Source organism: Coregonus lavaretus (genome assembly GCF_964263955.1).
Source record: "Coregonus lavaretus genome assembly, chromosome: 25".
Lineage (NCBI taxonomy): Eukaryota > Metazoa > Chordata > Actinopteri > Salmoniformes > Salmonidae > Coregonus > Coregonus lavaretus.
The window spans coordinates 21,133,962-21,146,595 of record NC_140012.1 but is presented as its reverse complement, the minus strand read 5'-3'; the positions used below and the strand labels follow the sequence as shown (position 1 = coordinate 21,146,595).

The following is a 12,634-nucleotide window of genomic DNA, read 5'->3' as shown; positions in this document are numbered from 1 at the left end:
CTTGGTTTGAGCTCAGTGTGCAACAAAATGTAAGGGGTCTGAGTTTTGCCTGACCAAGAAGGCTATAACTACGGCCCTCAGGGCCTTACACATGGCAATGTCCTGTTATGTGTAGATTAGGCAAGTCAATAAAATGTAAATATTGAACATGGTTGCTTTGCATTAGGCACAGAAATGTACACAGTAGCAATCCTGTTATGTAAAGGTATAACACAAGACAGGGGCACAACTTTCACTGGGGATAGGGGGGACATGTCCCCCCCACATTCTGAAATTGCATTTTTGTCCCCCCCAGTTTTATCATTGGAATGTGATACAAAACAAGTCAACGGTGTGCTGTAGGACCATGCGGATGCCTCAGAGCAGTCGGGTAGGCTGTTTGGAATGTTTATCCGACAAAACATAGTCCCCTGTAGCTCAGTTGGTAGAGCATGGCGCTTGCAACGCCAGGGTTGTGGGTTCGTTTCCCACGGGGGGCCAGTATGAAAATGTATGCACTCACTAACTGTAAGTCGCTCTGGATAAGAGCGTTTGCTAAATGACTAAAATGTAATAAGTAGCCTAAATATTGGGTACTGTAGAGCTCTTTCAAATTCAACTGATAATATGTTTAACAAAATACAGTATGGTAAATCACTTCACTGTGTACCTTAATGACATCTTTCTAAAGTCGTCCACTCTCTCTCTGTAGAAATGGCCAGAAAGAGCCACTTTTCAGAGATGACATGGCCGTGTGGGCGTAACATGCCAGAAAGTGCAGGCGCATCAGCGTCACAACAAAAGTGGTCCGTGGAGCAGGCGGACTAGTGAAACTACAAACAGATTTGATTCAGTTTACATTTGAGACTGCATTTGTCAGTCTTTTACTTTGTTCATTCCACTCGGTAGTTACGAGGCGACATCGCAATGGCTTTGAACAAGAACAATTCTGAATCCGGAGGCGTCATTATCACCAACAGTGAAAGGTAACGTTAGATAGCTAGAGTTAGCTAGCTTGCTCATACTAGCTAGCTAATGCTCTTCAGTCAACGTGAGCAAGCTAGTCGTAGTAGACGCACAGAGTTTCTAAACACAGAGACGCAATATCGCTAGACTTCCGGGAACACTTGCGAAGCAGACTAAGCGGACCAGGCCGGTGTTTGGGGTTTGAGAAGTCAAATGAGAGAAGTGAATTCTACCATGGTTGTTAATCTTTTCGAAATCTAAAGGCACAAGCTAGATTCGAGCCAATGTATTAAGTATTTGAATATGTGATTACTCCAACCTCGTGAAAGTGACAAACTGACACGTTTTTGATTTTTGATTTGACGGCCTGCACATGCGCAGTTCGGCGCGAGACGAAAGTTAGACCCTGACGTGTGTATGCGCATGAGCTTAGTTAGCCAACATCGCCATGCCATCGCCTTCAAACATGATCGGGGATTTCTATTGGAGAAGCAATTCCTGCCTATCTTCATACTGTACTGACTTTGGTAGAGTTACGTTAGTGAGCTAGCTGTGTGTATGGGAGAATGTCAATTTGCTTACTCCTCGCGTCCTCACTTCACCTCCTCAAAACCCATTTTTGGAGAAGGTCAGAGGGGCGGGACCTCTGGCTTTCTCATCCAATGGGTTTTGAGCAAGAGGCGAGGAGAGGGGACACGAGGAGTATAAAATTGAGATTCCCCCTATGTAGCTAGGTAGTAGCTAGATTTCTGTTTAGCTTAACAGCTAGCCAATCAATGTTTTGTAGCTATGTGTAGCTTTGACATTGCGTATTCTTTCAGGCACCTGGCAAACTAGCTAATAGATCTTGCCTTGTCAACAACTTGGCCAGGACTCAGAAGCTAGCTCTTGCATAATGATGACAGTCGAATCGTGTGTTTACTGCCTGTCAGTGTCACTATAGCTCATCAGTTTAGGTTGAGTTTATCTCCGACTTCAGTGAGTTCAAGACAACTGGGAACTCAGAAAAAAACGAGCTCCGACTGGGGAAAATAGTTTTGAATGGTCATCCAAAACGGGCATCTTTCTAGAACTCCGACATGAAGACCACTGATGTCATGATTTGACCTCTTCTTCTTCTTATTGTGAATTTCTGGCAGACTCTTTTTGGCATATTGCTGCCTTTCTCAGTTAGGAATGTGCATTCCACATTGTGACAAAACAAAAAAATAAAGGGGAATGGCAAAAACTTAAATTGCACCACCATCTAACCCTGCACCTATACACTATCCCCAAAATCCCACCACCCCATCCCACTTCTTGGCCCTAAACGATCCTACACAAGGCCGTCAGCCTGTGAGGATGGAACCCCTTCTCTCACACCCAAATATCTCTGCTGCTGCAACTACCGCCTCTATCTTCTGTGATTTTTGCTCCATCAGTGCAGTTGATTACCATGGCTATAAACGCAAGAAATCCAACCTTACTAAAACTCACTCTCTCTCTTCAGGCCTACTCACTGGAGGCTACCAGTCGACTAACTCACCCTTGGGCTATCCTCTACTCTCTTCACTGCCTCAGCATAGGAAACTTTCTGCCCCACTCGAACTCTGGCAATCTCAATCTGACTCTCTCACAGGTCATTTCGGATCCCCAGTTGCGTGGGCACCCCCACAGTTGACACAGTGCTTTCTCTATCCCAACTGTACACTCCCTCTGACTTTGCCCTCCTGCACATTTCTCACATCGTGGGATCTCCCGTCTACACACTGCTGCAACATGTCAGAATCCTTGGCACCTAAAGCACCGAAGCGGGTTTCGGAACATAGGCCCTCACAGAATAGAAAATATAACCTGACCTTATCAGGAAGAAACTCTGTCAAAGCTCAACAAGACAGACTGGGTGTTCTCAGTCTCGCCATTGCCACCGGGTCTACTTCTCATCAAAAGGCGGGCGTCACAAACACTAAGAATATTCCTTTTCATTTGATCCACCTCTACACTCAATGCTACCCCACTGATCACCCATTTTAGTAACGCCCTGCTCCGGAGACCAAAGCACACCACAGGTTTAACCCCGAGCCGCGTGACTTGAAGGGCCCGCTTCCTCTGGGAGGCGGATACACAAAAAATCTAAACAATTCTACTTCTTGAAACTTTCACAGATGTAACCATTCCCAGTTTGTCATTTACCCAGCTTAACACTACGCATGGGTCAGCAAAAAAGCAGGAATCCACTCTTTCCAAAAATCTCACTCCTACCGGTCCAAAATGATATCTGGTAGGGCAAACATTGGAAGACTATACCACACCTGTCGCCGCAGGTAGGCCCACTACATCCTACGCCCGCAGGTAGGCCCACTACATCCTACGCCGCAGGTAGGCCCACTACATCCTACGCCGCAGGTAGGCCCACTACATCCTACGCCGCAGGTAGGCCCACTACATCCTACGCCGCAGGTAGGCCCACTACATCCTACGCTGCTGCAGGTAGGCCCACTACATCCTACGCTGCTGCAGGTAGGCCCACTACATCCTACGCCGCAGGTAGGCCCACTACATCTTACGCCGCAGGTAGGCCCACTACACTCTACGCCACAGGTAGGCCCACTACATCCTACGCCGCAGGTAGGCCCACTACATCCTACGCTGCAGGTAGGCCCACTACATCCTACGCCGCAGGTAGGCCCACTACATCCTACGCCGCAGGTAGGCCCACTACATCCTATGCCGCAGGTAGGCCCACTACATCCTACGCCACAGGTAGGCCCACTACATCTTACGCCGCAGGTAGGCCCACTACATCCTACGCTGCAGGTAGGCCCACTACATCCTACGCCGCAGGTAGGCCCACTACATCTTACGCCGCAGGTAGGCACTCACCACTGCCGACTGACTCCATTTCGAGATCATCAAGGTTCTCAAGAGAGCATGATGACCTATAAGTAAGATTAATTGGTTTGTAATCAGGAGCTGTAGGTATGTACTCCTCGAACGAAGGTGTATACACGGGAGACAAATCTCTGATCTTAGCAGCGTGCCATTCTTACACTTTTGCGTCATTGCTCCTCCTGCTCTCCCATTTGATCTCGGTTTTTCAGAGTTCCCAGTTGAAAGCACCATTATGCCGTGTTCACGTCGCAAACTCGGGACCTCCGAGTTAAAATGAACGTTAAGATATTTGCATAGAGCTTCCTATTGGTTGATTCTGGTAACTCCCAAGTGGGAAACTCGGGATCCGACACTTCCGCCTAAGCAAGTCGGGAATTTGAGTTTCCGACATGATGTGAACGTGGCATAAGTCAGCCTCTGCAAAGATGCAAAAGATGGCTAACTATCTAACTAGCTAGGGATGTGTGGCTGTACGAATAGGCCTGCTCTGTCAAATATTGTAGATTTTTCTGCTGTTTTCCCCAAAATACGTGTTACGTATCTGTCATGCGGGCATGGCAGGTAAAAGGGTAAACCTATTAAAGTGTTGTAACTAGCCTCCTAGCCAGCCACTAGTGTGTCACCAAGCCTTAGCCTATTACACCTTACTAGTTCTTTACTGGAGATAAGCAATGGACCACTTATGGTAACTGACCAACTCGGACAGTTGCACAATGTCCCCCTGATCTCATAAGCATGCTCTTTTAAAAAAAAAATCTGTGTGGTTATGGAAAATAATGATTGTCATGTTGATTTAGGTAAATTAACACTGAATTGACTTGCAACTTCAAACTTATATGTTGACAAAAGTGTGTGTGTGTGTCATCAGTGTGTTGATGAGCTATGAGAACGTGGAGCTGGTATTCTGTGAAGCAGAGTGCCTGCCTGATGCCTTCAGGAAGAGTAAGAAGGGGAGCATCTTCCTGACTCCCTACAGGGTAAGAGGAGACACGTCTTTACCATACAAACATTTTTATACACCCAATCCCAACCCAGTCCCTAACCCTGTAGGCACCTGTCTAGATATGAAAGAAAAGGATGAGTGTAATCCAGGTTGTCTGTCCCCAGGTGATCTTTGTGGCGAAGGGGGGTCATGATGCTCTGCAATCCTTCATGATGCCTTTCTACCTGATGAAGGGCTGTGAGGTCAAACAGCCTGTCCTGGGGGCCAACTACATCAAAGGCACAGTCAGCGCAGAGCCCGGAGGTGTGTGTTTGTGTGTGAGAGAGTGAGTCTATGACTGTATCTCCCACCAGACTTCCCACTGTCAGTAGCAGAGAAACATACATCAAATCAAATCACATTTTATTTGTCACATGCGCTGAATACAACAGGTGTAGACCTTACCATGAAATGCTTACTTACAAGCCCTTAACCAACAATGCAGTTTTAAGAAAATAGAGTTAAGAAAATATTTACTAAATAAACGGGAAAAAAAAGTTACACAATAAAATAACAATAATGAAGCTATATACAGGGGTTACCGGTACCGAGTCAATGTGCGGGAGGTACAGGTTAGTCGAGGTAATTTGTACATGTAGGTAGGGGTAAAGTGACTATGCATAATAAGTACATTTATGAGACATACCTAGTCAAGGACCATTGCTGTGCTTAAAATGGACATAAAAGGAAAGTCTTCTTGATCTCTCTGCCAAACCTTGGAGGAACAGGCTCACTTTAGATTAAAATCTGGAATATGTTTTATCATCTTTAATTTTTTGAAAGAGTTAACTGTACTTCTATCACTATCTCAGGAGGCTGGGAGGGCTGTGCCACCTTTAAGCTGGTGTTTGCGGCTGGAGGAGCCATAGAGTTTGGACAGTACATGTTACAGGTCGCTGCACAAGGTAAAGGACTTTTGGAGCTTATTCTTTTACCATTTTACCCAGTGACTAGCGCCTTTGAAATAGTTAGTTTAAATGGATGTGTTTCCCCCTCTCTTCTTCCCCTGTGCAGCGTCCAGAGGGCAGCCTGTGAGTGTTGGCTTTGGGGGCTGTCCCTACATGGCCAACGGGGCATATGCCTACCCTCCTCCCCCAGCCAATGGGTACCCGGCGGGACCCCCACCTGGGTACTCCTACCCCAACCCCCCTCCACCAGGTACTGACCAGACATGAAGACTACAGTTGTCTTCCTTTTAATGTTTTGTACTTGTCTAATTGAACATTGAAAAATATTTTTATCACACAAAACAGTCCATGTATTATTGCATCTCATATCTAACCACTGTCTGTTGTTTCTTTCCAGATGCATTCTACCCCAACCCTGCAGTGTTTGATGGCCCTGCGGCCTACATGCCCCCTCCTCCCTACTCCGCCCCCCTGGGACAGCAGCCCCCCCACGACCCCGACCTGCCCTCCACACCTGCAGGTCAGAAGTCATTTTGGTTCTCGCTTTCTCTCTCGCTCTCTCTATCCTTCCCCTCGCTCACCCTCTCTCCCTCTCTTTCTAACTCACTCTTGCAAAGTTCCTTCATTAGTGATAGTTTTAATTAGCAAGATGTGAGTGATCCCATGCTGCCAAAGCATTAAATAATAGGACAATGAATTAACTTGCGCTTCTCTCTCCTCCCCCAGCCGAGGCAAAGGCAGCAGAGGCAGCAGCCAGTGCCAGCTGTGCCACACTCCCTCCCACCTACCTACCACAGGTACGCCTGTTTACCACCATTTTACAATTTTACCACTCTAAATCTGACTTTAAACATTAAGTGTAGGAAGGAATATTGATCAAATACACATGGATAACATTTCACTGTAGTAGGGTATGGATTCTCCCCATTATATTTAAATTGTTGGCCCAGTAGCAGGTAGTAGGCAGGGTCATCAGGGCAAGTCAATGCAGACAGCTGCCTGACCAATAAACAAAGAGCAGCTCAGAGTACAGCCAATGAATGCCATGCAGGAAGCAGCACAGGACCAATGAGAGAGGAACAATCCAGTGGTACAGAGACCTGTGAATGACATCCCCCTTACAGTGCAACCAGAGTAAAGGTGCTCACTTCCTCTCAGGTGGAGAATAGTCAGACTAGGGCTGTTGTGGTGACAGTATTACCGCTACACCGGCAGTCATGAACGCAGTAAAATTCCACGTGACCTTTTGAGTCACCTAATCTCCTTTGATGCAGTCTGGACATGAGTTGGTAGTACCCAATTTGCTAACGACTATCAGGTCGCTAATGGCCTGGTACTCAGGGCTGTATTGTCCCTCTAACCACTCTGAAATCAATGCAAATGCCATCGAAAATCACATCAAACACTTATCATCAAAACAGTATCGTGCTTTTAAAACTCACCTCACTGTGATTGATCAATTTGAAGAAAGAAGTTCAACAACATGTTGAAACGGAGTGGAAAATATGTTGGTTGTGGATGTTGTTTCAAAGCCTAGCACAACGAAATGGACAGCGTTTTCTAAGGTGATGATTGATTCAAAACACCCATAAGTATATTAGAGCATATGCATAGGCCTATATTTGAGCCTAAGCCCAAGCCCCCCAAAGATGTCTTTGGTACATAATTGGTTGAGCATATACTCCAAAATTGAACAAATTCTAGTAATCGCCTGTATTATTATGCATACTGGATGGACTGGTTATCTTATGCTACGCTCCAAACCTTCTATGATTCTGGGAGAGAACGTATAGGCCTAGGCAGGCTTACAGAGTTAGCTTACAATTATAGTTAATTTGATTTTGAATACCCTAGTAATAGTGCATTTTTTTATATTTTCATAATGAATAGGCTGATGCATTACCTTTTAGCTACAGACTGTGCATTTCCATCTCCTCTCTCTCCTACATTCCTTTCTCGAGCAAGCAGAGAGGGGCTGTCAATAGTTTAATGAAATGTTTCCTTAGAAAACATATTACTATCAATGTTCCCGAACGTATTTCACTTAGTTTCCCAAATTAAGCACTGGGTAGCTGCAGGAACAGGGTTGGAGAGCCCATGGCATACAGAGTTTGGCAGAATATCACCTGTTGCGCAGCGAGAGGCTGCATGCTCCTCAAACAGTGGTTGATGCATGGAGTGAAATAACCAGAGTAGCCTACTCAGCATGATTGAAAAAACGAACCGCGGGAAAGTGACCTCCATTCGCTTTTCGAATGCATACAGATGTCTTTTTTTATTTTATTTTTGCTGCTGTTCCGGCCCATTTGACAATGGGCCATTCTAAATCAAAACACATTTTTACATATTAGTTAAGATTAAATTGAGAATAGTCTGTTAGGTGAAAATATGATCACTTCATGAGAGAACAGCGTGTGCAGCCTGAGGCAAGGAACAGAGTTGAACCTTTTTTTTTTTGCGACTTTCTCAAATCATCAATAGCCTATGGTCATGCAGCCCATATCTTTTGATTTCTAAGACCTTCTAAGGTTTGTATCATTCACAACTAAAGTTGCCAAATAACTCTAAATCTAGCGTATAGGACCTGTTTAAAATGATCACTTATGCTCAACAGCCACTTCATACAGTGAGGGGAAAAAAGTATTTGATCCCCTGCTGATTTTGTACGTTTGCCCACTGACAAAGAAATGATCAGTCTATAATTTTAATGGTAGGTTTATTTGAACAGTGAGAGACAAAAATGTTATAAATTGATTTGCATTTTAATGAGGGAAATAAGTATAATCCCATAGCAAATCTGTGGAGGGAGCTGAAGGTTCGAGTTGCCAAACGTCAGCCTCGAAACCTTAATGACTTGGAGAAGATCTGCAAAGAGGAGTGGGACAAAATCCCTCCTGAGATGTGTGCAAACCTGGTGGCCAACTACAAGAAATGTCTGACCTCTGTGATTGCCAACAAGGGTTTTGCCACCAAGTACTAAGTCATGTTTTGCAGAGGGGTCAAATACTTATTTCCCTCATTAAAATGCAAATCAATTTATAACATTTTTGACATGCGTTTTTCTGGATTTTTTGTTGTTGTTATTCTGTCTCTCAATGTTCAAATAAACCTACCATTAAAATTATAGACTGATCATTTCTTTGTCAGTGGGCAAACGTAGAAAATCAGCAGGGGATCAAATACTTTTTTCCCTCTGTATGCACACTCGATCCAGAATGGGAAAAATATCCTTTCTATTTCATTCAACTAAGTTCAATTATAGTATTCTTACTATAAAATCATATAAAATAATGGCACAGGACTTATAAGCATATGTTGTCTGCTAAATGAACAAGCCTATGGCATGGCGCATAGCCAGATGACATACAGTAGGCCAACTCATATTCTGTTCTTTTGAAATACCTATTCTTCATATCATAATGCGTGGAGGCCTGGAGATGCTAAATGTTTGTTAATTAATCGTCAATTACTGTGAGACCCGCAGTCTTTTGCATGACAATAACCAGCTGACAAAAGTTAATGACAGCCACAGCCCCAAGTCAGACACAGACAGGTTGGAGAAACTAGTCAAAGCAAATAGCAAATGTTATCCTGGTATATCTAGCGTAGGAGCTGACAGTATACAGTGAGGGAAAAAAGTATTTGATCCCCTGCTGATTTTGTACATTTGCCCACTGACAAAGAAATGATCAGTCTATAATTTTAATGGTAGGTTTATTTGAACAGTGAGAGACAGAATAACAACAAAATAATCCAGAAAAACGCATGTCAAAAATGTTAGAAATTGATTTGCATTTGAATGAGGGAAATAAGTATTTGACCCCCTCTCAATCAGAAAGATTTGTGGCTCCCAGGTTTCTTTTATACAGGTAACGAGCTGAGATTAGGAGCACACTCTTAAAGGGAGTGCTCCTAATCTCAGTTTGTTACCTGTATAAAAGACACCTGTCCACAGAAGCAATCAATCAATCAGATTCCAAACTCTCCACCATGGCCAAAACCAAACAGCTCTCCAAGGATGTCAGGGACAAGATTGTAGACCTACACAAGGTTGGAATGGGCTACAAGACCATCGCCAAGCAGCTTGGTGAGAAGGTGACAACAGTTGGTGCGATTATTCGCAAATGGAAGAAACAAAAGAACTGTCAATCTCCCTCGGCCTGGGGCTCCATGCAAGATCTCACCTCGTGGAGTTGCAGTGATCATGAGAACGGTGAGGAATCAGCCCAGAACTACACGGGAGGATCTTGTCAATGATCTCAAGGCAGCTGGGACCATAGTCACCAAGAAAACAATTGGTAACACACTACGCCGTGAAGGACTGAAATCCTGCAGCGCCCGCAAGGTCCCCCTGCTCAAGAAAGCACATATACAGGCCCGTCTGAAGTTTGCCAATGAACATCTGAATGATTCAGAGGAGAACTGGGTGAAAGTGTTGTTGTCAGATGAGACCAAAATGGAGCTCTTTGGCATCAACTCAACTCGCCGTGTTTGGAGGAGGAGGAATGCTGCCTATGACCCCAAGAACACCATCCCCACCGTCAAACATGGAGGTGGAAACATTATGCTTTGGGGGTGTTTTTCTGCTAAGGGGACAGGACAACTTCACCGCATCAAAGGGACGATGGACGGGGCCATGTACCGTCAAATCTTGGGTGAGAACCTCCTTCCCTCAGCCAGGGCATTGAAAATGGGTCGTGGATGGGTATTCCAGCATGACAATGACCCAAAACACACGGCCAAGGCAACAAAGGAGTGGCTCAAGAAGAAGCACATTAAGGTCCTGGAGTGGCCTAGCCAGTCTCCAGACCTTAATCCCATAGAAATTCTGTGGAGGGAGCTGAAGGTTCGAGTTTCCAAACGTCAGCCTCGAAACATTAATGACTTGGAGAAGATCTACAAAGAGGAGTGGGACAAAATCCCTCCTGAGATGTGTGCAAACCTGGTGGCCAACTACAAGAAACGTCTGACCTCTGTGATTGCCAACAAGGGTTTTGCCACCAAGTACTAAGTCATGTTTTGCAGAGGGGTCAAATACTTATTTTCCTCATTAAAATGCTAATCAATTTATAACATTTTTGACATGCGTTTTTCTGGATTTTTGTTGTTGTTATTCTGTCTCTCACTGTTCAAATAAACCTACCATTACAATTATAGACTGATCATGTCTTTGTCAGTGGGCCAACGTACAAAATCAGCAGGGGATCAAATACTTTTTTCCCTCACTGTATCAAATGAGCATAGTATCAATGTAGTACTTTAATCAAATGGTTTTAACTCAGAGTTGATTTTGTCCTCCATGCTGTGTATATCTGTAATATGTAATCATGTTTTGTTTTTCTCCTTTTCTCCAGGACAAACCTCCCCCCTACTCTCCTACTGAGGACAAGAAGACCCAGTAGAGCGCCTGTATCTCAGCTCCCACTCCTCCTTCACACAACCTGTTCCCTCCACCCCTATGATGTCTTCCTCTTCCTTTCTCTTCTACCAACCCCTTCTTTTGGTCTCTCTCCTCTTTGTCTACTTTGCTCCCTTTGAATCCCTCCCAGCTTTCTCCAGCTTGTGTACAGGCAGTTCCCTTCTACCTGAATTCCACTAAACAATTCTATCATACCCAGGTGACTTTAACTATACAGTGTAACTTACAGCTCTTCTAGAGTGGTTGATGATATGATTGTAGCTTGTTTGGGCCAAAGCTGTCAGGAAACAGGGGAATATTAGGTTAAGACTGAGGTGATGTTTAGTACTAGTCTTGGGTACCTTCCTTTTTCTGTATTAGCAAACCCTACATTTTCTTGCTAGACATGACAATGGCATGTTGGCTGAAGCAGAAACGGGCAGGCTCAAGGTTTAGCAGGTTGTTTTGGTGAGAAGCTGATTTATTTTCTAAGACGACCTATCAAACTGGACTGAATGAAGTGATTTCTGTGCTAATCTATCCAGTGGCTAGCGAAAGGCTGTATTGTTGATTTAATTTTTTATTTATTTATTATTTGTCTGTACAGGATTTTAATGTGACTACTTAAATATGAGAGGATAGGAGTAGATCATTGGACCAGGTCTCTGTTGAAAAATAAATATTATTGCAATGAGACTAAACTGAATAAAAAAAAGGTTAAATACAGAAGAGTTGGTGAAGCTTGACTTATGGTACACATCTGAAATTACACCCTTGTATATAGGGAATATGGTGTCATTTGAGACTCACCCTTTGTGTTGACCGGTACCATAAGGTCAGGTGTAGTGTAGAATACTAGTGAATCCCTGATCCTAGTCAAACTATACTGAACAAAAATATAAACATAACATGCAACAATTTCAACGATTTTACTGAATTACAGTTCATAAAAGGAAATCAGTCAATTGAAATAAATAAATTGGGCCCTAATCTATGGATTTCACATGACTGGGCAGGGGTGCAGCCATGGGTGGGCCTGGGAGTGCGTAGGCCCACCCGCTTGGGAGCCAGGCCCACCCACTGGGGAGCGAGGCCCAGCCAATCAGAAGGAGTTTTTCCCCACAAAAGGGCTTTATTACAGAAAGAAAATACTCCTCAGTTTCATCAGCTGTCTGGGTGGCTGGTCTCAGATGATCCCGCAGGTGAAGAAGCCGGATGTGGAAGTCCTGGGCTGGCGTGGTTACACGTGATCTGCGGTTGTGAGGCCGGTTGGACGTACTGCTAAATTCTCTAAAATGATGTTGGAGGTGGCTTATGGTAGAGAAATGAACATTCAATTCTCTGGCAACAGCTCTGGTGGACATTCCTAATTGCATGCTCCCTCAACTTGAGATATCGGTGGCATTGTGTTGTGTGACAAAACTGCACATTGTAGTGTCCTTTTATTGTCCCCAGTACAAGGTGCACCTGTGTAATGATCATGCTGTTTAATCAGCTTCTTGATATGCCACACCTGTCAGGTGGATGGAT

General features: G+C 44.4%; 1 protein-coding gene across 1 annotated transcript; it reads left to right on the top strand.

Moving 5' to 3' along the window:
* The first annotated feature begins 773 nt into the window (after window positions 1-773).
* On the top strand, window positions 774-11,680 carry wbp2 (WW domain binding protein 2). Its single transcript, XM_084142163.1, has 8 exons — window positions 774-965; window positions 4,685-4,793; window positions 4,924-5,062; window positions 5,611-5,703; window positions 5,813-5,956; window positions 6,104-6,226; window positions 6,433-6,503; window positions 11,061-11,680. The coding sequence occupies exons 1-8, from the start codon at window positions 907-909 to the stop codon at window positions 11,106-11,108; spliced, it is 786 nt and encodes a 261-aa protein (XP_083998289.1). The 5' UTR covers window positions 774-906; the 3' UTR covers window positions 11,109-11,680.
* The last annotated feature ends 954 nt before the right edge of the window (window positions 11,681-12,634 follow it).